General features: G+C 54.4%; 1 protein-coding gene across 10 annotated transcripts in view; it reads left to right on the top strand.

Annotated features, from left to right (window-relative positions):
* Window positions 1-27,185, top strand: part of CEP164 (centrosomal protein 164) — a 68,727-nt gene that overhangs the window by 20,657 nt on the left and 20,885 nt on the right. For 6 of the 10 annotated variants that reach the window (XM_075909322.1, XM_075909321.1, XM_075909319.1 and 3 more), the window contains exons 9-16: window positions 3,117-3,545; window positions 5,315-5,389; window positions 10,549-10,632; window positions 13,746-13,831; window positions 15,986-16,144; window positions 20,176-20,382; window positions 24,500-24,631; window positions 25,639-25,855. In XM_075909322.1, the coding sequence (XP_075765437.1) occupies window positions 3,117-3,545; window positions 5,315-5,389; window positions 10,549-10,632; window positions 13,746-13,831; window positions 15,986-16,144; window positions 20,176-20,382; window positions 24,500-24,631; window positions 25,639-25,855 (1,389 nt within the window). The remainder of the gene's footprint in view (window positions 1-3,116; window positions 3,546-5,314; window positions 5,390-10,548; window positions 10,633-13,745; window positions 13,832-15,985; window positions 16,145-20,175; window positions 20,383-24,499; window positions 24,632-25,638; window positions 25,856-27,185) is intronic. The other 4 variants (XM_075909318.1, XM_075909320.1, XM_075909323.1 and 1 more) reach the window with 4 other exon arrangements.

Here is a 27,185-nt window from a genome sequence, read left to right as displayed (position 1 = left end):
TTTGTAAAGCAGAAGCAGTGAAACATGCAGAGCATGTACAGTGTGAGATTTGGGAATCCCGGATGCAGGGCTTCTCAGTGTGTCTTACAAATGTGGAAGAGCAGCTTTGCCCTTTCAGCCAAAGGTAAAGCTTACAGGAGCTGCTAACCACAGCAGTGAATTCATTAGGCGGAATGGCCATGTATCCCCATTTGGGGTTGTCTCCATCATTGCCCTTTTGCTGCCAGCGTAGCATCCCGTCCAGGGTCTGTCTTGGTAGAAGAGGGTTTGTAGAGGGGATGAAGTTAGTCCTTGATGTCAGTCATCTTGGTAATCTGTGTCTGTCTCAGACCTCCGGGGACGTCTCAGGTGAAGTGAGTGATTTAAGTGTCTCTGACGCTCTGGATTCTGTTCTTGGCTTATAGGATCACTATCTGTTGGTTCCAACGTATCCAAATCAGTCTGGTTAGTTGTTTTTTTTTGGGGGGGGGGGAGGATATATGTCTTCAGGGCTTGAACATTCCAGACCCCTCTTGCATTTCAACAGCACCTGTAAGAGATGTAAGCTGTGAAACGCCTTTTAGGGGAATGTGAGTTAGTACTGTACAGTGTGCAGGAGGAAAGTACATGAAATGCATCTTACGCGCCCCCAGTGCAAAGGGGTGACCGATGAGTTTTGGCTAGCAGCGGTGAAGTGTTCTGCCCATCAGGGCAGCTGCTGGGCAGAAGACAACGTTTGTGGTACCCTGGTAGTAGAGCTCTGTGCTCAAAAATGATCTGTGGATATCCGCCTCCACCTGCGGATGTGCGTAGCTGTGTATATAAAGCTGAAAACCACAGATTTGCAGGGCTCTGCTGTTAGCCAGTGTCCCAGAACCTGGCTCCCACACGTAAGGAATTCTGAAGATGCAGCTGGAAGTCTGAGAGGTGAACAGTGGGCCTCTGCGAGAACGGCCTTGCATGGTGGCTCTGAAGCTTTGCGTGGAGTGGGAAAGAGCAATCTGCTGGGGCTGCAATCGAGTCAGATGGTGGTTGTCTTCCTCTGCTGTTTGGAAAAGATTTATCAACCTGAGCAGCAAATGGGAAAACTTCCCAGGCTAATGCTGCAGATCCTGCACCGCTTTGTGTGCTTGTTTTCCCAGCAGAGTCTGGCTTCAAGCAATACAAGCCTAAGAGCTCCCGTTTTAGAAGAATTGTGTGTGCCGTATGTTTGTTTTCAAAGCTCAATTCCCAGCATGATGATCTTTTGCGTTCACTTGGTTAAATACAAACCAACAAGCAGCATTGCTGCGTTGCTTTTCCATGGTGAGCAGCAATTCAGCTTTAGTGATATTCATCGCTGCGTATCGAGGATTACTCTGTCCATTGGTACTGGTGTGTTTGCTGCGGGTCCATGCGGATCAGTGGGATGTTCAGTTTATTTGATAGGCAGGAATTTCACACCATTGAGTGAAAGTGAGCTGCAGTAAAATATCTTACAGCTTGAAATAGCTAGTGCCAATTACAACCTGGTAGAATTTGCTCTGCCCTCTCAAAATGGGAGCTTTTGCATTTCTGCTTGTGTCTGGTTTCATGAGTCACTCTTTTATAGAACTGCATGGATATAACATTCGGAAAACAGGCTTGCCCTTCTTACAATGCTTCTGAGCCATTCCAGTGTGTCAGGTAAAACGTGACCTCCGATGAATGCAGAGGGGAGTTGTGTTCATCAAAGAGAAGAATAGACTTGTAGCTTGATGTGTTCCTGGAGCAGGGTCATGTTGGGCACATGTACTCTCCTACACTGTAACATACCCTGTGGAATGAGATTGGAAATGGGCGACCATCACTAGGCATCTTGGCTGCTTAGTGGTAAAACAAATACATTCTAAAACAGACTTATGCAGTGGCATCAGTCAGTGGCCAACCTCCTTCGACCCAGGACCATCCAGGAGTGCGAGACACTTGCTCAGCACTGGGAGTTTGGTGGGGTAATGTCAGGGAAAATCTACAATTCTTCTAGTTTGTGAAACAAACCCATTCTTGAGCCTTCCCGTCCCTTTGAAAAGCCCTGTGGAGCTGAGCAATGCTAGTCATTCATCTGTAAGCCTGTATTGCCTGGGCCCTGAGCTGATGTAGGTTCACGCTGTGATCTGGTGACTCTCTGAGATACAGCTGTGAGGCAGTGTTTGGGGAGGCTGCCCCGGTTTGAGTTCTTGCTTTGCTCTCCCCAACTCAGCTAATAAATCTCCTGGGTCCTGCTAAATTCCCTCATCGAAAAGGCAGCCGGCTAGGCCTCCTCGTACCTTGGCATTTTGGGCTTCAAAGTGACACCGTTCTAGTGACACCTTGGTAAAAATACCCAGCTGGAATATGCCATCTGTGTGCAGTGCAAACTGCAAAGGCTTCCGCTGCAGCCTCTGACAAGTCGCACAGCATTGATACAAGAGTGAGAAGCAAAGCCCTGTCAGCGGCTTGCTCTGCATCCCACAGCTGTCTCCTGGGGGTTGCACTTTTGCCGGGAGTTTGCTGAGCTGCTGGTGGAGCTTTGGGTGACTAAGCTTGTTCAGACCCAAGTCTAATCCGCCCTGTTCGGGGGCCTTAGGCTAGACGAGCCCCTTGGCTTCTGTCGGTATCATCTCATTAGGGGCCTGAAGATTGGGGGGTTCAAATCCTGCGTGTCTCCTTGGCCTGGAGCCGAGGTGGACAATGCCGTGGGCGTGGCCTGTTACCTGGCCTGCGTGACGGTTCCAAGCAGAAGTTAAAAAACCAATAACACTCTCTCCTGTTCTGACTTCTCTTCCCAAGCAGGTGGCAATGCCCAAGGCGGTGTGAGTGCTGCCGAGGGTGTGACCGACTGACGGGCTGGCCTCTGGGCGTTACCAGTCACTAACTTGGGATCCGTGGGGTTTGAAAGCAGCTCTGCTAAACCAGAGTCCAGCCCTAAACGATGGGGCCCCTCATCACAGTGAGGTTCCTTTTCTCAAAGGGGGAGAAGTTCAAATCCATTGGAATTGGCCTGGCCTAAGTTACCCAAAGCTTTGTGATTCCTGCTCCGCTGCAGGAGAATGTAGACCTGCCTTGGGAGGAGACACCCTCCAGAGAAGGGGCAAAGCATGATGCTTTGTAGCTCTAATTGTGTTTAATTTGCTGCCTAGAAGGAGTCCCTGCAGGAGAGTCGCCCTGAAGATAGGCATGAGTGTCCCTTGGATTCCGATGGAGTGTGCCCTCCAGCTCCAGCCAAGCCCGCTTACAGCAGTCTGTGTGGCCCAGACAAGGAGGAGCCCCGTGGGGAACCCCTGGGGAGTGAGCTGCTGGAAAAGGAAGAGACTGATGTAGAAGATGCTGTTTCTGTAGCTTATGAACAGTCAGGAAGCCCAGGGGCAAGGGCAGCGGTGGGGACAGAAGTGGTCAGCAGTCTTGGGCCTCCCACAGCCGCATCTGCGGGGGTCAGAGCGGCTGAGGCAGATCGGATGGAGCGTGTGGCTGTCACTGCTGACACCAGGCCTGCCAGTGACAAGAGTGTAAATGGCGCCAGGGCAGAAGCAGCTGGTCGGAGAAGCGACAGGAAGCTGGATGCTAGCGAAGTAAGAAACCTGCCTGCACGGGCAGAGCTTATTGTGAGAACCCCCGCCTGCTGCCTCCACTGCTTTGCCACGCCCTGACTCAGGAGAGCAGTGTGCGCACGTGCAGCAGTCCCATTGGCGGCAAGGGACTTTGGCAGGCTCTTAAAGGGCAGCAAGTGTGAAAGAGCTTTCTTAATAGTAACGCTGTCCTGAATTGGGGTGCAAGTGCTCAACAGGTCCCCTGCTCTGCCTCTAGGAAGTCCCTTCCGTAACGCACGTAAGAAGTGCTGCTCAGAGCTCCAGCAGGCAAAGGCCCTGAACTGGGAAACACATCTCAAATCTCTGAGCAGCGATAGACCTCAGCTTTCAGCGCTGCCGTCCGTAGCAAGGAAGCTGTTTTAAGTAGGGATGTTAAAATGAATTTAAGTAACCGTGTAACCGCTAAAAATTTCTCACAGGGGGCGGGGGGACAGTCGGTTCCCTAGGAGCTGGTGCACACGAGGAGCTGGCTTATAATGGGTTTAAATTGCAGCCAGGTTGGACGTAAGGAAAACTTTCTACCTGTCAGGGTGGTCAAACACTGGAATAAGTTGCCTGTGGCAGTTGTGGAATCTCCATCACTGGAGATATGTAAGTGCAGGTTGCCTGTCAGGGATTGTCTGTCCGGTGCTTGGTCCTGCCCTGAGTGCAGGGCACTGGACTAGCTGACTTCTCAAGGTCCCTTCCAGTCCTACAATCTGATCATTGTGTGTTCTCACCGTGCCCAGCTGTCAGGTGTTTCTTGGCTGGTGTGGAGGTGGGGCAAATGTGTACAAGTTACCAGCTCTGCTACTTACAGCTCCGAGGACGTATGCTGAAGGGAGGGGGCTTGGTTCCAGATGTGGATAGACTCTGCCCCCTGTGATACCTTCCAGGACACATTGTCGCCTTTCCCACCATTCTTCCACTGCGCCCCAGCCAGTAACTGCGGTGCTTTGCTGTGCAGTCCCTCGCAAGAGCCCCAAGTGCTTCCTTTCCAGCAGGGTGTGTTAACTCTCTGCCTGCTGGAGTGGAGTCTAAACAGATGCAGTGTCCAGTCCATGGACAGCATATCCCCAGAGGCCAATTCCTCCCTAGTCTGGCTCAGGTTCGTAAAGTTAAGCATGCATGGAAGTTTTGCAGGACTGGGACGTAGGGCGCATTCCTGTCCATCCCCCCTGAAGTCGAACAAAGACCATGTTTAGCTGCCAGTGGTAGCTGCCACACGTGGTCTGAAGTATTTGCTGGGCTGGGCCCTCGGGCATGAGTAGCCATACTGTAGACCGTGGATCAGAAGGAGGTGGCGTGTGGAGATCACCGCCGAGTTGTGCAGCATGAGGTCTGGAGCGGAGAAGTGGTGACGTAGAGAAGCTCGGTGCGAGGCTTCAGCTGGGAGCCAGCACAGCAGGCTGGGCCTGGGGAGGGAATAATGGTCAGAACTGGGAGTGGCTGGGCTTGGGAAGAGCCTGAGCTCTGTGCAGGCGCTGTTCATCGCCGACTGTTTGGAGACCCGTTTGAAGAGCACTTCTTTACCCCTCCAGCCCCGCCTGCTTCCAAAAGCCTGTTCTCCCCGCAATGCGGCGTCTCCTGCTTGTCTGTGGGGCGCACCCTTAGAAATGTCTTTTGTCTAGTGTCGGAAACTCGGGTGCAGCCCAGTAGCATGTACAGATTGGACTTGTTTTCCCAGCACCCTTAGGTCTGCTTTTGTTGGAAATGGCCCAGTAAACTTGCCGCCATATGGACTGAAATGCATCCCTTTTGGGTTTTTCAAGGAGTCCGATGCCAGCGAGCACGTGAGAGAATTGCAGGTTTCTGACCAGTCGGATCATGAGCTGCTTCATGTGATGGTGAGTCCTTGGGTATCAGCCTTGTGTTCCTCTGTGAGTACTCGGCAAATGGGTCCCCAGGCCTCCTGCCTTCCCCCTTCTCTGTCCCTCCGCTGCTGGGAAAGAACCTCACAAGGTGGCCCAGACCAACCCGACCATTTGCACTTGCCTAGCTTTGCTTCCAGAGGTCTCCAAAGACATTTGAAAGGCTTAGCTCAGTGTAACTCCATTGCACAAGAGGTGAGGGGTCTGGATAGAGACCCTGCTGTGAGTCAGTGGTGGAGCTGGAAATGGAACCCAGCTCTGACTCCGTACCATGCTGCTGGGGAGGTCCAGAGCTGGGAGCCGACGTCAGACCCGCTGCCCTTGCAGGAGTGAACTTTGCTGGTGGTGGGACGGTGTATCAGCTCCCTGCCTCACCAGCAAACTCCGCTAGGCTCTCCCAGCCCAAACCTTGCCTGGAACTCCAGCTCCCGAGCTCCTCAGAGATGGTCCTCTTCAACATGCAGGCCCTGTCACCGTTCAGGCACAGAGCATGCTAGGTTTGCTGATCTGTTAGCATTGTCGCATTGCCTCTTCTTAACTGAACTGGGCTGCACACACCCTTCCCTTCAAGCACAGCACTGAATTGGTTTATAGCAAAAATAGCATGTTCGTGAACAAAAGGGCGTAGGGTAAGTGATATCAATTAGTGGGGATAACGGTAGAAATGGTTACAAGCAATTAACAGTCAAACAAAAAGACACTAATCGAATCTAGCAAGATGACAGTCTTTGCTCAAAGTTTTTTCTCTCACCTACAGTCTCCTTCCCAGGTATTACTGGCCAGGGTCTGTCACGGAGTTCAAACGGCTTGAAAATCAGTCAAATTGGGTCAGACCAGAGGTCCATCTGCCCCACTGACCTGTCATCCAGCAGTGGCCAGTGCCCGATGCTTCAAAGAGAGTAGACAGACAGGGCAGTTATCCAGTGACCCATCCCCTGCGACCCAGTCCTAGCATCTGGCGGTCAGAAGTTTAGAGGAACTTAGAGGAAGGGGTTCCATCCGTGACAGTCTTGGCTACTAGCCGTTGGTAGATCTATCCTCCTTGAGTTACTGCATTCGGGTTTTCTTCCAACTATAGTTTTGCCCTTCACAGCCTACCCGGCAATGAGTTTAACAGGTTTGCAGTGCACGGTGTGGAGAACTAGTTCCTTTTGTTTCAAACTGCTACCTGTTCGTTTCTGAGTGACCCCGGGTTCTTGTGTGTTGTGGAGGGGAAACGACACTCACCTGTTCACTCCCCCCCCCCCCCCGGTCATGATTTTATAGACCCCCGTTAGCAGCGTGTGACTCAGCCCCGCAGTGCCTTCTGCTCATCACTCAGCCCAGTCCAGGCACACGGCCCCCCCCCCCCAGCGGTGTCTCACCTGTTGTTCCCTGCCCTTTTGGGAGTTCTCCACTGCTTCTGGCGCCCTTCCCTCAGGCACAGCTCCGCAGCAGTGCCCGCACAGGGTCCTCGCCTCCCAGAGAAACCCATTATCCCCCAGTCGCCATCTAGCTTCTTCCATCGGGGCACACTGCAGTCTGACGTGGCCACGCGTCACTGGCAACAGGGTGGGGGCCTTCTGCTGGCCTGGCTGCTCCTTGGCAGCCCTGGTACCTCGCTGGGCCCCTGTTGCTGGGTCTCAGCCAGGGGTTTCTTAGGGCCTGAGTTCCCCTGGCTCACCTTACCTTCTCCCAGCACCGCTCTGTCCATGGTACCTGTCATGGAGGGTGGGGACCATTTGGCCCTGCACCCCCAATCACAGCCAGAGGGGAGACTCAGCCGGCAGGTGGAACTGAAGGTTTATTGGTTCACAGGGACGCCGTGCAGAACAGACTTGTTAGCGAGGTACTAGGAGCTGTCACTACAATCCATCTTGGGAGGAAGGGGGCCCTGGCCCTATCTCTGCCCTCCAAGCCAGCTAGACTCCCTGCATCCTAAGCCAGCCAAGATTAACTCTCACACAGCAGCTGGTCCCAGCCCTTCAGGCAGCCCCGCTTCCTCTTTTGTCCCTGCAAAAGGTGTTATCTGGTTACACCCCCTCCCCTGCCACCTAGGCTCAGGTTATAAGAGAGCCTGAGTTACTATGTATGTGCTGGGCCAGGGCACCCTGGAGCAGCCTCCCCTCAGTGAGAGTCATATCCAAAACTCCCATCCCCAGCCAGGATGGGTGCAGTGCCCAGGGAAACTGAGTCACACACAGAGTTACAACAGCACAGGACAGTAGAAATCCTATGCAATGTGACAAGCGAACAGAGTGAATATCATCACTGCTAGCAGGCAGCTAGGTCCCTCTCCTTGTAGAGCTGGAGGGAGACTGAGCTCCTCCTGGCCAGCCACCTATTTATAAACCCCTGCCAGGCTCTGATTGGCTGCCTCAGGTCCTCTCCTGATTGGCTCCCAGCCACAGCCCTTGCCCAGGGCTGTTTTGACTCTTTCCATTCCAGTGTGGGGAAATCACCCTTCCACAACTCTGTAATATCTCATTTAGTTATCTCTTTTCCATGCTAAGATGTGCCAGTCTTTTTAATCTCTCATCATATGGAAGTTGTTCCATACTGCTAGTAACCTTTGTTGCCCTTTTCTGTACCTTTTCCACTTCTAATATATCTTTAAGATGGGTGACCAGAACGGGATGTGCCATTCAAGGTATAGATGTATCCTGGATTAATTTAGTGGCTTTATGGTATTTTGTTCCTTATTATTGAGCCCTTTCCCAATCTTCCTAACGCTCTCTTCGTTTTTTTGACTGCTGCTGCATGTGGAGCAGGTGTTTTCAGGGAACGATCTATCCACAATGACGCCAAGATCTTATTCTGGAGTGGCAACAGTTTAATTTAGATCCCGCCATTGTATATGCAGGGTTGGGATTGTGTTGTCCAATGGGCATTACTTTGCATTAATCAACACCAAATTTCACCTGCCATTTTGTTGCCCAGCCACCCACGTGAGAGATCTTTGTAGCTCTTCACAGTCTGCGTTGGACTTAACTGCCTTGAGAGCTTCGGTATCGCCTGCTTGATTCCTTTGTCTTCTCATGCGAAGGATAAAGATTTACTCTCTGTCCCTTGTATCCCCAATGGGCTTGTATTTATTTGACATGTCAGGAGGCCTCCCAGGGGCTCTGCTCGCTCTGACCTCCACGGAGCCAACGCCATGTCAGTTTTGCAGTGCTCCTTGATTTCACAAAGCAAATGCATTTCCTGCAACTTCTGATGCAAATTAATACTCCATTATTCACGTCTGTCACACCTGGCTTGGTTAGTCTTGGAGCCAGAAGTGCTTGCCTTCCCCTTTGGAGGACCACTGTGACGTAGTGGGGGTACCTGGCTGGTTTCTATGCTGCTGGCTCTGGGGTAACCCCCACTGGCTGCCGTGGATACCGCGACCCAGCAAAACAGGATGAGTCACTATGCAAAGGGACCTCTCAACCGGTAAGGCCAGACACCCCCCATGGAGAGGAACAAAGGAAGGTGGAATGCTGCCCTGGCTGGGGGGCAGGGCTGGAAGAGTGTGGGTTAGTTGCTGTCTGGGAGCATGGAGGAGACAGCCTAGGGAAAGGGGCTGGAGTTTAGGGGCCCAGTCTCCCCCATCTCAAGGGGGCCTGAGGCATCCTAGCCCAGATCTGTGACCAGATTCCATCTGTGCTGTGCTGTATCCTGGAGAGGCAATAAACTTCCTCTATTCCACCGGCTGGTGCAGTCTGTTTGTGCCATTTTGGGGTGCAGGAGACGGGGGACCCCCAACGCGCAGTCACCCCCCCCCCACTGTTTTGCCTGCTTTTTGGTTCTCCAAAACTTAATATCAGAGGCTAGCCATAATTCCAACTGCAGTGTTATTACGAGCGTTTCACGGTGATATTCACGACCAGGATATTACGAGTTTGCCAGTGATGTACTACATGACGCTTTTCAGATGCAGGTCACAACAGCAGTGAGTTTGGGGTCCGCTGAACTGGCGAGGCCATCTGCAGCTTATTGCTAAATACCACCGAGAACTTTGCTATGTGGCTTAAGGATGCTCTGAAGCTCCCATACTCCCAGCCACCCCCTCTAGCCCCTAGGCTATACTTCCTTCCAAAGCTGGTCTGCTGGGTGTGGCGTGTTCTTGTCGGGAGGGCTGTGCACAGGCCCTGTGGTGCACAAAGGCGTCAGGGTGACAGGGCTGTGTATGCAGTGGGTGGAGGTATAGTCGTAAATGGGCAGGGGAGCCGACAGGCTGCACAGGCCCCTGGGCATAGAGCATGGCCAGCCCCCATGCTGCCCCGAGCGCAGCGCCCCAGCCCCCAGCGCCGCACGGGGTTGTGCTCCAGCGGCAACTGAAAGGGCCCTGGGCTCTCACTGCTGCCCCTGCTACAGTAGCCATGTTGCTGGCTGGGAGCCCGAGCACCTTTGAATTGCTGGGCCCCGGGGCAGCTTCTCCCTTTGCCCCGCCTGTCAGCGGGCCGGGTACGGGGCTCCGAGACCTCTCCCTTAGGGAGCTGGGATCATACGCAAGGGGCAAGGGACCTTCCTCTGCAGCAGTGCCTGGGCAGGAGGGCGGAGCACAGAGCCGGGGAGGGGTCAGAACTGGAGAATGACAAGCAAGAAAAATAGCAACCCAGGTAAAACTTGGCTGAGGAGACCACAGTCCCTTTTTCTGCAGGGGCCCCCCTCTCTCCTCCGCTGCTGGGGGCTGGGGCCCGGCCCGTAAGATCCCAGCGGAACAGCCAGTGGGGCAGGCAGGGGGTGTGCAGGAAAGTGCCCATCCGCATCCTTTCATCTGCCCAGTGAGCAGTGGGGCCAGCCACTCTTCCCCGCGCTCACGGCACACCAAGTGCTGCCCTGGCTTGCATGCTGCGGGGGGAGGGGGCAGCCACGGGAGATCCCCAGTGCGCCAGGATGCAAGTCTAACACGAGAGTGCTCACGGCGCCCCCAGCCAGCACGTACAGCCTGTTGCTGGTTCCGAGCATGTGCTAGTGAAGCCCCGCGTACCGATCTCTGCCTTCTCTCACCGCTGCCACTCTTCACATCTCAGGTGTCCTGAGCAGCGTGCGGCCATTGAACAGATGGGGAGGATGTTCCTGGCAGTGGGCGTCCATGCTCTGGCCCCAGGGATCTCTGTTAAAACCTACGTGCCCATCTGAAAGCAATCCCTTGTCTCTTTCTGTTTAAGGACTTTGGTTTCCCTAGCTGGCTCTCGGAGCAGGTCCTGGACGTGGGTGTTCTTTCTGCCGCTCTGGACAGCGCCCAGGTGGAGGTGAGCGGTGTCTGTGCATGGCGCTGTGGGCAGAGGTAACGTGTCCGGTGGCGGGGGAGAACCCTGGCACTTGCTCTGTGCTGCCCCATGAGACGGGCCGAAGGGAAACGGAAGCGCAGCGTGAAGGCCACGTGGTGAGTGTTGGCCAAGTTGGGCTTAGAACCACGTCTGCCTGAGCCCTAGAGCAGTGCTGAATGCAGCCCTCGGCTAAGCGCCAAGGCAGTGCTGGGTGCTCCCTGCTTGGAAAGCCAGTTCCCCGTTGAGCCCTGTGGGCCGACCTTCCAGTGCCTGTGTGTGTGCACGCTGGGCCCTCCCCTGCACTGCTGGGGGCCGAGGGTACTTTGGGGGGGTGTTCCTCCCCTGAGCGGATGGGTGGGGCTTGGGTCCCAGAGAACACTGGTGGGGGAAAATAAACGGCTGTTCCAAGAAAGCCAGAGGCTGACTTGCTCAGACAGGTCAGTGCCAAGAGGCTGGAGCGTTTGGTACGTGTGGCCTCGCCGGGCGGGAAGGGAGCCCTTCTCGCTGGGCCACGGTGGCAAGGGAGGGCGTTTGCCACCCCCAGGGAATGGCTGGACGAGGGCAGCTCTGTTGGAAGGAAGCTTCTCAGCCTCTCCAGCTTGTTACCAAGGCTGATTGTCAGCCCAGCCTGGCAGTGCCTCAGCTGAAGGAGCGCACTGTGCAGTGCCAGGAGGCTTCGGGTCGTGGCTCCAGCTGGGCTTTACTCCGCCCTGATCTGATTGGAAGGGAGTCGATCGGCCGAGCGGAGTGTCGGGCAGGGAGTAGAAACCCAACTTTGCTGAGCTCACTGTGGAGAACACACGTGGCCTCTTGTGCCCAATAGCGAAGAGATGGGGTGTGAAAGGGAAGCAGGATATCTGCCTGGGGTGTCCCCTCTCCTTTCCGCGGCAGCGTGCGCATCGTGCAGGCCCATGTTCCCTGTCCCCGGGAAAGAGAGCTGGTTTGAGATGGTGCCCACCGCAGACCTGCAGCTGCTCCCGTGTGTGGAGCGACACTTCTAGCTGCTTAGGGTGGGTTTAGTTCTACACACGGTTCTAATATGCTTTTGCTTTGGCATATTAGCCCCTGTGACTGCCGAGTGAGCCACGGGAGGGCTGCTCGCATCGTGCCCTGTCGGGATCAGCCGTAGCCGTGTGCCATAGCTCTGCAGAGGCTGCGTGTCTGTGTCGAGAGGCATGGGGAGCCCCCGCTGACGGCGCCGTCTCCCTCCCCTGCCCCCAAGCCTTTCCGGGGACGGGAGGGGGCTAAGTCCCGCCTGGCAGGAGGGTGGAAAGCTCGGGGATGGCCCAGTGCTTTGAGATCTCCACTGAAGGTTTTTTAGCCTGGAAATCTTTGTCTTGTCTCTGCTCAGGGCCGGCAGAGCAGGGTGGGGGGGCCCTTCTTGAGGAGGAGGGGGTTTCATGTGGCTCTGGGAACAGTGTTGTTCACCTCGGTCTGAGCTGGACGAGCGTTTTCCCTCCTGGCGGTGCCATTACTGCTACTCCTGGTTCTGCTCCGGAAGTGCAGCTAGCGTAGGCTGGGCACCCCAGCCCCAGCCGTGTTAACCCTTTGCCACTGGACTGGCTCCAAGGACGCCGTGTGTGAGCTGCTGGCATCCTGTTCAGCCAATGGAGCTACCGCCCTGGTAGCCATAGTGGTAAAAGGCTAATATAGAAGCAGGCACAGGGCCTGGTCTAGTCCCCTGTGGGGTCCATGGGAATCTCATCTTAGAATCACAGAGCTGGAAGAGACCTCAGGAGTCAAGTCCAGCCCCTGCCCAAGGCAGGACCAATCCCAGCTAAATCAACCCAGCCAGGGCTTTGTTAAGCCGGGACTTAAACACCTCTAGGGATGGAGACTCCACCCCCTCCCCAGGGAACCCACCCCAGCGCTTCCCACCCGCCTAGGGAAATAGTTTTCGTAATGTCCAGCCTAGACCCCCCCCACTGTAACTTGCCTGCTTTGGGCTGTGATCCTGCCCACATGGAGCAGGGGGCTAGGCTCACCTGTTGGAGAGCAGCTGGTCTCCCTGGGCTGTTCTCCCTGAGTGGTCTCCCGGAGTGGTGGCAGCCTTCGCTCTTTCCCAGGATCCCCACTCAGTGGGTGGCACTGAGGCCAGAGGGGAAGGACTTGCCCACGGTCACACGATGAGTCAGCGATAGTCAGGATTTAAGCCCTGGGCCTCCTCACTCCCAGCCCAGTGGCCCAAAGCCGCCCCCTGGCGGCAGCCTTGCCCTGCCGAAGGTAGAGGCTAGCTCAGCTTTTAGAAATGACCCTTGACAGGCAGAGTTAAGGGTGCAGGCTGCTCCAGTTAGAGAGCGAGCGTGAGGGTGACTCCAGCTGGCAGCGAGAGCTTCCGAGGAGTAAAAATAGCCCTTGTGCTTTCCACGGGGACAGTGCAGCCAGGAGCCACCTGGCTCCTGGGGAGCGGAGCCGTTAGTTGCAGGAGAGCGGGAGATGCCTGCAGAGGTCTGACCGGGTTGATGTGATCAGACGTGACAGCACTAGCAGGGAATCCTGCTGCTGGTTGCTCTGCTAGACATTTGCATAAATCCGGGCTATTTATAATTTCATTTCTTCAAATGTCGGCCCGGCCCCTTGGTGCATGTCGGTATGGCGAAGGCGCGCCTGAGTGCCCCGCCACCGATGAGTGCGCGGAGCCTCCGCTGGGGACGGGCTCTTAACCCTTCCCCTGCCAGCTCAGCCTCCGCCAGTGCCGGGAACCTGGCATGTGATTTCACCCCGGCATCACATTGGGCCAGTGACTCAGCCCTGTCTTTTCTAACGCAACAAGTGGTTTTGGTGCCTGACCTGGCTTCCAAGGTGCCGAGTCCCTGCTCTCTGTAAACCTTTCCGGATGTCTCAACTTGGACACCCCTGTTCTCCACGATCAGACCCTCTCCCCAGGGTGCGGTGTGGGTTTGAGAAGGACTGAGCATTTTGATCTCAGCGGTTGCTTGGCCTCTTTCTGAGGGGCAGTTCGTTTGCTGCTTCGGCAGGGTGCTCAGCTACAGGGACAGTGCTTCACCAGCTTCCCGCCTCCCTTCTGCCGAACCGCTGTCCGTTCTCAAGAGCAATGGAGTCTGCAACAGCCCACCGTTTGCTTTTCCCTGCAGGCCCAGGGGCTGGGAGAAGAGGAAAAGGACCAAAGCCAAGCCAGCTTGGAAGCAGAGCAAAGCAAAAGAACCGAAGGTGCTGAGAGGTATGGTAGAAACAGGCCAGTACTACAGAGGATGGCTGGAGAGGCCCAGCTCTCCACTGCTCTCCTACCCAGCCCAGACCTGAGGCTATTGTAGTGTGGTCATTGCAGCCTCTGCAGGAATCCACCTGAGGGACACCCCAGGACGGCTACAGCTTCTCTTATCTTTGTCTTCTGTCCTTCACTTTATTTGCGACCCTGCTCTTTTCCCTCGTCCCTGCTCTTTCAGCAGGGTCAGTGCTGTTCAGGCCTCTGGCAGGCAGGCTCGCAAACACGTACCTTTCATCTCCCTGAGAACAGCAGCTGCATGTTTCCCTTCCGGCCGTTTGGCTTTTCTCTGAGGCTAGGAAACTTGTCTTTCTTCTAGGTTGCTGACCTGGGTGAACGTAGCTAACCGTTTGTCCTTTCCGGGTTCTCCACACCAGCTCAGCTCTCCTGTTGTGGCTCGAGGCATTTAACCGTGGGAGACCCAGTCTCTAGATATCACTGATACCACCCGATTATTCAGGGGCTGACACAACCCCCACCCAGCCCTCTTTAAACTGGGCCCGTGGGAATGTCAGTACTGTGCAGCTGGCTTATCCGTGGCCACGTTCTTGCCAGTGACAGCCTGGCTCCCTGTTAATGCCAAAGGCTGAACCCAGCCCTGCTCTGTTTGTAGAGGAAACGTGAATTAGAAACTCCTCTCCGTCTGTGGCATCGTAGAATTCTGGTGTTGGGCATCTGGGAGCCACAGTTCCGTGCCCGAGTGCTGAAGACGGCCCTCTTCCAGCCAGGCTGATGGAGAGACTGATCCGCAGTAGTGCTCAACGACCTGCTGCAGGCCCTGGGGTGCCCCGTGCACTTGTGCTTGGAGATGCTGCTCATATGCTGAAAATATGTCCTCTGTGCAGCAAGCATTTTATCACTGTACCTGCACCCCAGCGCTGTGTTCACTCTCTTCCCCCTCCTCTCCGCTGGTAACCCTGCTTTGTACTTCCCTAGGCTGTCTGTCGCTATGGGCATGCCTGCCAGTACTTCCAGCTGTCATTCAGATCCAGGGGAGAGCTTGCTAGGGGGCTTGGTTTGTCTTCAAAAATGCTTTGGGAAATTCTCCCAGGACTTGGAGAAGAAGGGACATTTTCCTTGGAAGGGATTTAGCAGTTAGAGATGGACAGACACTCACTTATGCCCCCAGCCACCTATTAGGCCTTGTCTACACTGGCACTTTTTGCTTCCCCCACCCCCAAAAGTGCCTTTTGGTGACAAAACAGTGAGAGTGTTTACACTGCAATGTGCCTTATGTTGGGGGGAGGGGACACCCAGTTTTGGCAACACAATACTTCTACCCCTGTGAGAGACTTTTGTCTTTTCCCCTCCCTTTATTGTCAACAAAGAGCCAGTGTGGACCCGGCTGTTTGTTTTGCCGGTTGAACTGGCTTCCGCCAATATCCCACAATGCCTGCCCTGATGGCTCTGCTCAGTATTTTGTGATCCCTGCTGCCCTGCAGGCCTGTGCCCTCCCCCCCCTTTTCAGAGTTCCAGGAAGTGTCTGACAGCTGAGTGAGCTGCTCCATTTGGGAAACAAACAAATAGCAAATCACTGGGATGCTCCTGTTCTGCCCTGCTAGGAACACAGTGGCAAGCAGACTGTTGCTGCAGGGGGAGGGCTGGAGAGACGGCTGGGCTGCTTTGACGTTCCTTGGCACGGAGAGCTCCCAGAGCTACGAGGGAATCCCAAGAAGCGCAGGGATCAGCTCTGCCTTCCCACCGCACTGCATTGTGGGACGCTCACCCACATTGCTTTGCTCTGTCTGTCACCAGGGTGCCAGCAATGTGGCCATGAAATGTCGACAATGGGAGGCAGAAAAAATGGTTCGATTTGTTTTTTAATGTTGACAACGTTTGCATGTGGACAGCACTTTTGTTTCCAAACCTCCCCAGTGTAGACACAGCCTTGGCCTTCCAATGCTTGCCGCTCCTCCTCTGGTTTGGGTGATGGAAGGGAGCTATTGCTTTGCCATTAGGCTACAACAGTGTTGGACTAGCTAGCAGGTGCCCTTGGCAGGGATGCGACTGTGCTGCAGACTGCCCCCCTCCATCCTGTTTACATGGAGCAAGCAGCGAAGTCCACTTTTCACTAATCTATTCTTCTGTTACCTTTTTCCTGCTGCAAAGCGAGAGGGAACAAAGCCCCGCGAGTGCTTGCGAAGGGGCCGAAGAGAAGTGTTTGAGCTTAGAGAGCGCCGGCCAGGAAGAGAGAGCTGCTGTGGAACAAAAGGAGGGATCGCTGAATAGTCGCACTGGCCCGGAGGAGTCTGCAGCCCCTCACCAGGTGTAAGGGCTCTGGCGCCGGCTTGTCTGTTCTCCTGTGTGACCCCGGCTGAGTGTGGCGATGTGGCTTGGTGCTTTCAGTGAGATTCTCAGTCGGGCCTACGAGAATGAGTGTGAAAACAAGAGCATTGCAGCGTGCGCCTCCTAAGTGCACCTGTTCCTAAGGCGTTTTGTTGACAGTCCGGTGGCCAGTTGTCTGTCCGAGGGAAAATAAAGTAGCTGCTCCTCTTGCCCAGCCATTGGGCCTGCCAGAGTCAGGCTTCAGGATCTATTACTGAGCGTGAGAAAATTCAGGTCAGGAATTAGACCATCAGGTTGGTTCCCGGGCAGTACAGAAGTGACTGAAGCCAGATGTGCTCCCTTCCTGCTGGGAAGAGAGCACTTCAGCATCTCTGTGGGGCTAGCAAGGCCAGCCGTGCCCATCGAGTTTCATGCCAGAGAGCAGAAACGTCTCAAAGCGTAATGGCGAAGCACTGCCGAGACCAGAGCCACAAGTCTCAACTGCGTTTAAGTGCCCTGCCACCAGCGAACGCTGGACTGCCCGTTGGCCTGAGAGACCTGGAGTATGTCTACACTTGCAGCCTATTTCGGAATAGGGCTGCAAATGTAGGCATTCGGAATTGCAAATCAAGCCCGGGATTTAAATATCCTGCGCTTGATTTGCATCTTCCCGGCCGGGCGCCAGTTTTTGAAATTTACAAGCCCGGGATAAATGCCCGTGTCTACACGCGGCAGTGAAACGGGCATTCGAAATAAAGCCCTAGTTCGAACTACCTGTTAAACCTCATTGCGGGAGGAATAACAGGTATTTCGAAATAGGGCTTTATTTTATTTCACTGGCTCTTTGTGAGATCCTATTGCTTTCTGTTACCGGAGCCTGGCACACTTCCAGCACATTTGTGTCTGATTCAGGAGAACACCTGCTCCATAGGTAGCATGTTTGCCTGAGCCAGACACTGGCAGGTTTGCTTTGCTGGGGAAGGAGTGAAGCTGGCTGAGCAAAGTAACCAGTCTCCAGTCCGTGCAGAGTCAGGGGACTAGAGAAGGCAGAGCTCTCTGAAGAGACAGGCGCTATGGAAAGTGTGCCGTGTTTGTGCATGGCAATTGTGTATTTACGGAGCCAAGCCTTCGCGCTGGGGAGCTCCAGTGGGGTTAATGCTGAATGGTCTTTTCTTTTCAAACCTGTCATTCTTTCTCCATTTTTTTCCCTTTTCTTTTTCCATCCCCATGGCTGCTGTTCTCCACGATATTTGCAGGGAAGCCTCCGGTTTTCCCTGTTGTAAGCAGGTTTCCTGCTGACTCGTGCCGCTGCCCACCCGCTGTTAACTGTCACGTGAGCCCGCTGCGTTGGCGGTGAGCTTGTTTATGGCGAGGCGGGCAAGCTAGGCTTTCCAAAGCCAAGGGCTGCCGGGCTTCTCCGAGCACGTGACCAGGAAAGCGCGCATTAGCGTAACACATGGCCTCTCTGCATTAGCGCCACGGGAAGGTTCCGCTGCTGGAACTGATGGAAGCACATGGAACCCAGAGACCAGTCCCCCCCCCCCCCCCCCCCCCCGGCCAGGAAGAGACAAAAGAGACACTTTCCTTCTGTCCCCTCTTTTGCGCAAGCTTGGGGGCCAGGTGGTCCTTGTGCAGTGCTGTGAGGTCAGCGAGGTTAGGCAGAGGCTGGATGAGAAGGGGAGAGCCCCTTGCTCTACTTCCATCAGGAGCACCGCAGAGTGTAGGGAGGGAAGCAGCTGCGTAGGTACCCACAGGAGCTGGGTGTTCCCTTTGCGTGTGAGCCGGGTGTCCGCGCAGTGCCTGTCCGTAGGAATAGGGAGGTTGGATCGCAAGGCTGGGCCTGCCCCCCTTCCGCCGGGAAGGCTGCGCTGTGTGTCTGCTTGGGAAGCGAGGCACCAAGAGAGGAAGTGGCTTTCCCAGTCACGCAGCCTGGCAGCAGCGGGGGCAGGACTCCGAGTCCTGCATGGATTTTTGTGGCTGTGGTGCTGTGCCCAGCGGTCGCTGAGCAGTGTGTCCTCGCTGCTTCCTACGCGAGAAAGCCGGTCGCCATCCGTGGAAAGGGCAGCGCGTTCGTCCCTCGGTGTGACGCCTGCTAGATGCAGTGTCATTCCGCCGGAGAGCTGCGGAGCCCCGAGTGTCCTCTGATGTCCTCCCCTCGAGTGTCCTCTAGGGCTGTAGCTAAATCACCCACCAGCTTGGTGCCTGGGCCCAGGGACTCTGCTGCCAAGCAAACCGGAGTAGATCTCGGGGCAGGGATCAGGAATTAGTCTGGCACTTCACTTAATTGCCCTCTAGCGCCGGGCAGCCCTGCCAGGCCACCTGCTTGTTTTCTGATGTCCCCTGAGAGCAGAGGAGCCTACTGCTGTGCTTTGTGGCCGGGGGAGCTGGTCTCTTGCAGAACCCGGATGGTGGGAGCAGCTCGCTGGCTGGAGCCAACTTTGCCAGCCTCGTGTCTGGGTTACCGAGCTGGAGGGGCAAGCTCTTGTATCCCTGGGCTTTGCTCTATGCTCTCCTTTTCTTGTGGCCCCCGTCCCAAGGGGGCCTCTTCGGATGAAGGCCAGGTGACGAGGAGATGAAGGATCAGGGAGAATCCGAGTGGGAGGAGGGCCTCGAGGAGAGCGGCAAGAGCTTCTTGGGGGAGGGCACGAGAGAGGTTTGCCAGCTGAGCTCCCCATGCCAGACATGGGCTGGAGAGCCGGTGCTGAAGGCAGCACCAAAGCAGAGGGCCTGCTGGCTTCCAAGCCCGCGAGCTGCAGCTGAGGGCTGGAGAGCGGAGGGCGGGAGCCAGGGGTGCGCTGGGTGAGGAGGCTCTCCCAGCGAGGGGCGCCCAGCCGGAGGAGGCATGCCCTCCTGCTGGAAGGGCTGGGCTGTGGAGGAAGCCTGCTGCCGCGGGACTTCCAGGCCTGAGTGGGGGGCTGCTCGCGCTGTGATTCAGTAACAGACTGGCCCTGCAGGAGCGTCTCATGGCGGTACTGGGGCCGGGGAAGGTGGGACGCTGAGGCAGGCCTGCCTGCATGGGGGTGGCCTGCCACAGGAGGGCGCCCAGGGCCACCTTATGAAGCTGAGCGTTCTACTTGGAGTTTGCTGACCCTGGCTCCCGCTGCCCGCTCCAGTCCGGAGGCTTAGCCCCTGCCCTGTCTCCCGCCCATGCCAGAGGCGTTCTGAGGGGTGTTTTCACGACGGGGCACTCTGGCATCCTGCCCATTCAGCCCAGGCCTTTCTGGCCTGAATCCACACCCTGCACGAGCTGCTCTCCGCACCCTGGCCACTGCATGGAGCTGGCCACTGCATGGAGCTTTTGCCTTTCGGTGTGACCCCAGCGGTCCCTAGGGCATGCCCTCTAGCTTGTCATCTGTAGCCCTTGCCGCCAAGCACTTCCGCCAGCCAGCCCCTCCTGCAGCGCCGCCTGGCACCTCTTGCAAGCCAAGTGGTGACGGAGTCAGCGATGTGCAGGGGAGGACGGGTTGGAGTCAGTCAGTGCCAGGGGGTTCCCGGTGCAGGTCCTGGCTTCTGAATGAAATATGCAAGTGACGCCCTGCCCACGTCACGCTGCCTGTCGAGAGCCCTGCTGGGCAGAGCTGTGCTATTGACCCTGCTGCGCTGCTGATTCAGTTCCAGCTCGGTAATGAGATGCTGCCCCCTGAATCTCCTGCAGTCCCAATTGGATACAAGGCAAGAGGTGTCATGGCATCCACAGAGCGGGACTGGGAGCTTGGCGAGGGGCTGGCTTAGTTCTCCCGTCACCCTGAGAGGCACAGCAAGGGGAGAAGTTGTGTAGCGAAGCACATCCCATCTCTGCCCCGCCCCTCTGCTTGCACCGTCTACACTGCTCGGCCTCCCATCAGCAGCTGCTGTGCTCTAGGCCGGGGTGGCGGCAGTGATTTCTGTGTGTTGTTTCACCAAGGTGCCTTTCAGGGGGCTCAGCTGGCGTTTGTGCCTGGCTTTGAGACCCTTGCACCATCGGTGGAGTAATGCTGTTCTCAGTGCACTAGCCAGTTACCCTTTTTAAAGACAGCTTCCTTTTCTTCTGGCAGAGCCCTGCGGGAGGAAATCAAGCAAGCGGCGTCCTTGAACAGGCCTTGCGCACAGTCCCCAGAGGAAATCGCCCAGGAGCTGGAGCAAGACAAAATGCGTTTCCTGCAAGCAAAGGAGGAGAAGCTTAAGCGCTTCCAGGAGGAGTTGAGGCAAGAGGAGGAGGAAGAAGCTCGAATGCTTCATCAGCAGAAAGAAAAGTCCCTCCAGTAATTTCTTTTCATACTAACCGTGCACCTTCCTGCTGAGACTCCTTGCTGCGGGCCCCATGCGCGTGCTCCCACAGCCGGCTGTCCCTGGGATCTCGAGATGTCTGCAGGGACCGTGTGTCGCCTGCAAAGGAGACTGGGGCCTTTGCCCGTGTCTGGCGCACAGAGGGCTGGGCTGGGGTTTTTGGATGGAGATGAGTGAGGGGCTAGTTTTGCCTGGTTAGGCCCTGGCATCTAGTGGACAATAACCTGAGTTATGGACCGGATGGACCCTTAACGTGGATGTGCAGAGCGTGTGTGGGTGAAGCGCTCGGTCTTTCCGGTGTAGAGCAGGGAGCCTTCCCCTCGTCCAGCAGGTAGTGCTGTGATCTGATGCAAAGGTAGCTCTCTGCATATGCCCCTGTCTCGTGGGTTGTAAGCCTAGGTAAGTGTCCTTCTCTGGCCTCATGTTCACAGCATGGCAGGTGTTCAAGCCCGGGCTAAGAGGCAGTGAGAGAGTGGGAAACTGGAGCATGAGAGGACATGGGGCTACTCCTGGGCTATGTCTAGACTGCAAGCCTCTTTCGAAAGAGACCGTCTAGACTGCACGTTGAACTTTCGAAAAAGTGGCTTGCTTTTTCGAAAGAAAGCATCCAGTGAGTCTGGATGCTCTCTTTCGAAGAAGCCCTATTTACATTGAAGAACGCCTTCTTTCGAAAGAGGAACTTTCGAAAGAAGGCGTTCTTCCTCCTGAAATGAGGTTTACCGCCATCGAAAGAAAAGCTGCGTTCTTTCGATTTAATTTCGAAAGAACGCGGCTTGAGTCTGGACGCAGGTGAAGTTTTTTCGAAAAAAGGCTACTTTTTTCAAAAAAACCCCTGAGTCTGGACACAGCCCTGGAGTGCCGCATGCCGAATTCCCAGCTACTTCACAACTAGGCTTTTCGGCGTCAGTGTTGTGCTTAAAAGAAGCACCCGGGATCTTTTTCAGTGGATAAGGCAACACGCCACATTTATTGAACATACATAGATCAATCAGCACTTTACCACATGCGTATGATACATTACACTCATGCGCACACACGCGCACACACACACGCTCTCTCTCTCTCTCTCTCTCTTACCAATAGTTGCTCCCCCTAACTAAACTACGCTGGCCAGGTGAGTTAGATGGGGGAGGGGTGGAGCCCGGCTTCTGTCAATCTAGATCGATGTTCCCATGTTGACTAGATGAAAAGCCCGGGGTCCCCCTGCAAGATGCCTCCTATTTATGCCTCTTATGCAGCCAATTAGTCATCCCCTCGCTTAATGCTGCTTCAAAGAGTTCTTCCAAGGGCAGGCACTTGCTGCTGGACTCCCAAGGTGCCTGTATGTCCAGGCCCCTTAATGAGCTCACTTCACAGGTATTGTCTTGGATCTGGCTCCCAGACCCTCTCCACCCTTGCAACTGCTGCTGATGTGCTCACCGTTCATTCTCCATTCACACCTCATTCATTTCACCAGGGCAGTCCAGGAAAGGGGAGAGATCTATTCTACTCCTAGCAAAAGACAATTTTCTTTACCTTACCTATTCCTAAAACCTATAGCATAAAGAGCTTGATACAAAGTTTGTATGGAAAAGGCTGGATACAGGGTTTCTCTTAATACAAGGATTCTATAAGAAAGCTTAGCATAAAGATGTATACATATCTTGTTCTTATAGATATATAAAATCCCTTAATACAAAGTTCTATGAGAAGGATACATGGTTAGAAGGAAATGTTCCAGAGATTTATCCACATCAGGCATGGGGCTAGCTGAATATCAAAGCCAGTCAGGCTGCTTGGGCTGCCCAGGGAGCTGAACCTTGTAAGCCTCAGGTTCTCGGTTTCAGCATTCAGTGGCATGTCTGCACTTGGCCTCTGGGCGGCCTCTGAGCTACCTCGGTACAGTGTAGGCAGCTCTCTATAGCAGGTTTGTCTAGGCTGTAGTTCTCTGGCTTGTTCTCTGGTCAAGTGCCAGTATCAGTGTCTTTCCTGAAGTTGAGATGTATGACATGTACTGCCTCCCCCACCCCAGGCTTGTACCGTGTAATAGAAGGATAGTAGGTTGGTTTGACACATTTTATTTTTGACAAATCTATGTGGCCTGTTACTTATCACCCCCTTGTCTTCTAAGTGCACACAAATAGCATATTCAGCTATTTGCTCCTTTCCGGACATCGAAGTTAAGCTGACTGGTCTGTGATTCCCTAGGTTGTCCCTGTTCCCCTTTTATAGAGAGATGCTATGTTTCCCCTTAGGCATCTCTCCCATCCTCCACCAGTTCTCAAACGTAATTGCTATAATGGCTCAGAGATCTACGGTTTCTAGGATGTTTCATCAGGCCCAGCTGACCTGACGACATCTAACTAGTCTGTGTAATCGTTAGTTTGTTTGGTACCTGTTTTAGTCCCTTTTCACTCTGATATTCGTTGGGTTCTCTCACCATCGCTAACTTCTTTGGTGAGAGCTGAAACAAAAAAAGACTAACGCTTTGGCCATTGCAGCCTCTTTCCTCCTCATTTAGTGTGGAGCCTCCCTGTTCCTGCTCTTCCTTTGGCTTCCCAGCACTGTACAATGCTTTCTTCTTGCTCTTTATATTCCTAGCCATTGAATCTCATCTCTTGCCTTGGCCTTTCTTATTATATTCCTAAATGTGTGCAGGGTCTTGATATTCATCATTGGCAATTTGACCTATTTTCCACTTTGTGTAGGACCGGCTTTTGGATCTGCAAGTCATCGAAGGTCTTCTGGGTCACTCGGTGGTTTCTCTCCATACTTCCTATTGTTTCCCTTGAATTGGGATAGTTTGCTCTTGTGGCCTTAAGATTGTCTCTCTCAAAAGAACTGCCTGCCAACTCTCCTGAACTCTTTTTTTTCCCTTAGACTTGCTTCCAGTGAGATCTTATCTACCCATTTTCTGTCCTTCAGAGAGCAGACTTTACTAACTTGATTGTATTTATTCTGGTGTTTTCCTTCCTGCCATTCCTAGAATTAGGAGCTGCATTGTTTTGTGATCACTTTCGCTGAAGCTTCCTTCCACTGTCAGTTTCACAACTAGTTCCCCACTGTGTGTCAGAATCAAATCCAGAACAGCCTCTCCTCTGCTCTTTTCCTTCATCTCTGATTTCAGACCAAGTCCCCAGTTTATATCAATGTTGTTTTGGAATTCTAATCCTATCCTTGAAAGTGCTTGCAGCCCCTCCCAGCGTGGCATCAGAAGCATACTGTCCATTTTCCAAGTCATTAGTGAAAATAGTCATTAGTGGGCCCAGACTGATCCCTTTGGAGCCCCAGGAGATACACCTTCCAGTCTGACAGTGAACGATAGTAACTGCTCTTTCAACCAGTCTTCTCCCACCTTAGTCATTTCACCAAGACCACAGTTACCTAGCTTGCTTTTGAGACTGTCATATGGGACTATTTCAAAAGCCTTGCTAAAATCAAGATGCCATGTCTACTGCTTCCCTCCAGCTGCTAGGCTAGAAACCCTGTCGAAGAAAGAACTTAGTTTGGTTTGGCATTGGTAGCTCTTGACAAGTCCATGCTGGCTGTTCCTCCTCCAGGCGCTCACCAATTGATGGTTGAATAATTTGTTGTCGAAGGAGCAGGAGATGTAGCACCCAGAGGAGATGGGGGAGAAGCCAAGGAACAAGATGAAGGGATTTGTAGTAGAAGGGGCGCCAGGTAGTAGCATAAGAAGAGTTGTTGGTGTTAGACCTCAGAGCCCAGATCGCTGCGGAGGGATCCAGCCAGCCCCTCTGGAGACACCTTTTCGTTTTCAGCGTGCTCAGCACTGCGCAGCAACTGGCTTTACTGAGACAGAGTTCTAAGTAATTCCCTGTCGAAATCCAAGGAGACTCTATCCTGTCTCTTGGCCCCGGGTCTGTTAGACAGATTTGAAGGAATGCTGCAAAACTTTGGACCTTTCAAGGTTCTTTTGTGCCCAAGAGCCAAATTTTAATGCGTAAGGACCAGAAATGGAGCCCGGATTCTTGGGAGCGCTTCCGCCAGGTTGGCAGTGCCTCTGTGCACTAGCATCAGATCTGTGGGTCTCCGAGGGAAGCCGGTGAGGTGAGTATAGCCTTTGACTCTTCTTTCCTGCTGCTGGTCGCACAGGTCTCTCAAGGAGGAACTGACGAAAGCTTCTGAGGAAGAAGAGCTGCGGATGAGAGAGGAAGAGGCCGAGAAACTGTCAAAGCTGCGAGCCCAGATCAGCTCAGAGGCTGACACAGAAAAGGAGAAAATAAGGTGAAAAGCTGAGCGCAAGCTGCGTGACGCTGAGTGTGAGCCTTCCTTTGCTCCCTGCACATAGGGACCCTGCATGCTGTGGGGCAGCAGAGTGGCTGCGTTTACAAATGTCCGCTCACCGCAGCTGGTGCCTTGGCTAAGTGGCGGTTTAATCCCTGTATGGCGAGGGCTCCCCGTAGTAACTCTGGGGAAATTCTCGTAATCCTGCAAACAGTGAGGGAAATGGATCTGTTCATGCACAGCAGCCCTGGCCAGCTCTCCTCACGCTCACTGTGGTTCCTACAGCGGAAGAGGACGTAGATGTAGAAATGAGCTAGAACCACGTGGCTTTGCTGTGTGTCTCATTCCCCTTTGACTGCTCCGCCTGAGCCTGTCTACACAGCAAAAAGAAAAGAGCCCCGTGGCAGAGGGCATCAGAGCCTGGGCTGCAAGGTTCACTAATGCTCTTTTCAGCCTCCGCGCATGGCCCGAGACTCACTTCTGCTCTTCCATCCCCCTTGGATGCCCTGGGGACTGGGGATGAATTCTCCCTACAAGTGAGTCCCACTGTCCCTTTGATTTGGTGCTTGGGGACATGGTTGGAGCGAGTAGACTTCTTCGCTAGCTCTGTAAGGGGCATCAGGGCTAATGAGAGTTGGAGGAGGCACGCAAGGCCCGGAACTGAGAAATCAGGAGCATAATTTTCACCTCTCCTTTTTAGACACGCCCACACCCACATCCGCGCGCGCACAAAATGTAGACTTTAGATAGTCTAATAGCTGTCTCTGGTCATTGCCAGACAGCTACTCTCATGAGTTGACTACACGCATTCCTCCCCCCGCCCCCCTTGCTGCCTCTGTATGAGAGGCAGCAAGGGGGAGGAGGCAGGAGCCAGCTCTCCATGAGCACCAGACTTTCCCCTCCCCCCCCCCACACACTGCTGCCTCTTGTAGTTACTACGTGCGATGCGGCATTGCAGTACGACTGTTCTACTTACCTGTATCGTCTCCCCTTCTCACACCCCCCAGGGCAGAGCAAGCGGCTGCATTGCACAGGCAGCGGGAGGAGTGGGAGTCCCTGCAAAAGGTGGAGCAGGAGAGCTTGGAGGAGAGGAAGAAGCAGGCTTTGGCGTGTCTGAAGTTGGAAGTGGAGGAAGCGCAGCAGAGAGAAGTGGCCGAGCTGGAGCAGGAGAAGGAGCGTGTCCTGGAGGCGTTAAAGGAGCGATTAGAAAGAGAGAGAAGAGAGGTGAAACTTGCTTTTATACCGGGCAGAGTCAAAGCTGCTCCCAGGCATGCGGAGAAGGCTTATCTTGTGGCACCAAGCCCCTGGGTCAGAGTCCCTGCCCGAGCATTGGCTCTGAGGCTGTGATATGCACCATTTCCAGTGCACCCTTCCAGTCCTGCTTACCCGAGTGACAGCTGGCTCACACTTCGGGGGGAGGAGAGGGCCTCACGCTCCAGGCAATGCTGATGCTCTGAAGCGCTCTGGCAATGCTTCTAATCATTCCCACCAAGTGCATGATTCCTGGTGCAGAGGCCCATGCACTGAATCGTGTGATGATCTCAGAGACTCCAAGTCACGTTGTTCCTTGTGTTTGATAAGAGCTGCATGCTGGGCTCGGCAGACTTGGTGGGCTGGTTTCCTGTGGCTGGGCCAGGTGGAGGCTCTCTGCCTAGGAGCTGTGTGAGTGGCTGCAGGGCATCTGGGGACAGTCATTGGTGGGGGTGGGGGGGTCAGGAATCTCTTGTGCATTCTGTGATGAACCGAGCATGCCTGTGGCTCTAAACAGTGTGACCGGAAATAGTGGGATACGGTTTAGCCTGCACGACAGCACAAGCTGCAGAGTAGCGAGGCGTCTCGGACTGGAACAGTCTGAAAAGATGTGGCTGGAAACCCCCCTAATATTGGAAAACCAGCTTGGAGCGTATATTGTGGCTTGGAAGGTCATGGCCTGACTTAATTAGTCTCTTCCCATCAGTGCTTGTTCCGGTTCTAAGCAACGGACAACTGACACCCCCATGAACAAACTAGAGACATGTGGGTGCGCTGCTCCTTGTTGCTGTCAAAGTGGGGGGACGCGTCTGCCCAGGTCCTGCGGGGCTCTGGCCTGGGTCTGACACTAAGGGGACAAGTGGACACAAACTGAGTCTTTCAGCAATGGTATGCAGTAGCAGGAGGCCGATTTCATTGTCGGGTGCAGTACCAGGGTTGCTGAAGGGAGGACTCGCACCTCCCGTGTCCTAGGCAGGAGTTCTGTTTCAATGGGCAAACAGGTTCAGACGAACGAGCCTTCGCCTGGCCAGAGCAAGCCATGGGGAGAGAGAACTGTTTGAATTCTGAAACCAGAAGCCAGTAGGGATGTAAAATCCGTTCAAATGGGTAACCCATTAAATATATCATTTACAGGAGCAGCTCCTGCCTGCAGGGTGCCTGGGCAGACCCGTCCGTGGCAGGCAGGGGCTGCTCCAGCCCCCACTGGTTAATGGCTAACCGGAACCGGTAAGTCTGCCCCGTTAACTGGGTGAAGCCGGTGTGCCATAGGAATGGTGCAAAGCCTAAATAAATAGACCCCGGA

This window comes from Pelodiscus sinensis, chromosome 26 (genome assembly GCF_049634645.1).
Source record: "Pelodiscus sinensis isolate JC-2024 chromosome 26, ASM4963464v1, whole genome shotgun sequence".
Lineage (NCBI taxonomy): Eukaryota > Metazoa > Chordata > Testudines > Trionychidae > Pelodiscus > Pelodiscus sinensis.
This window is presented reverse-complemented; position numbering and strand designations above follow the sequence as displayed.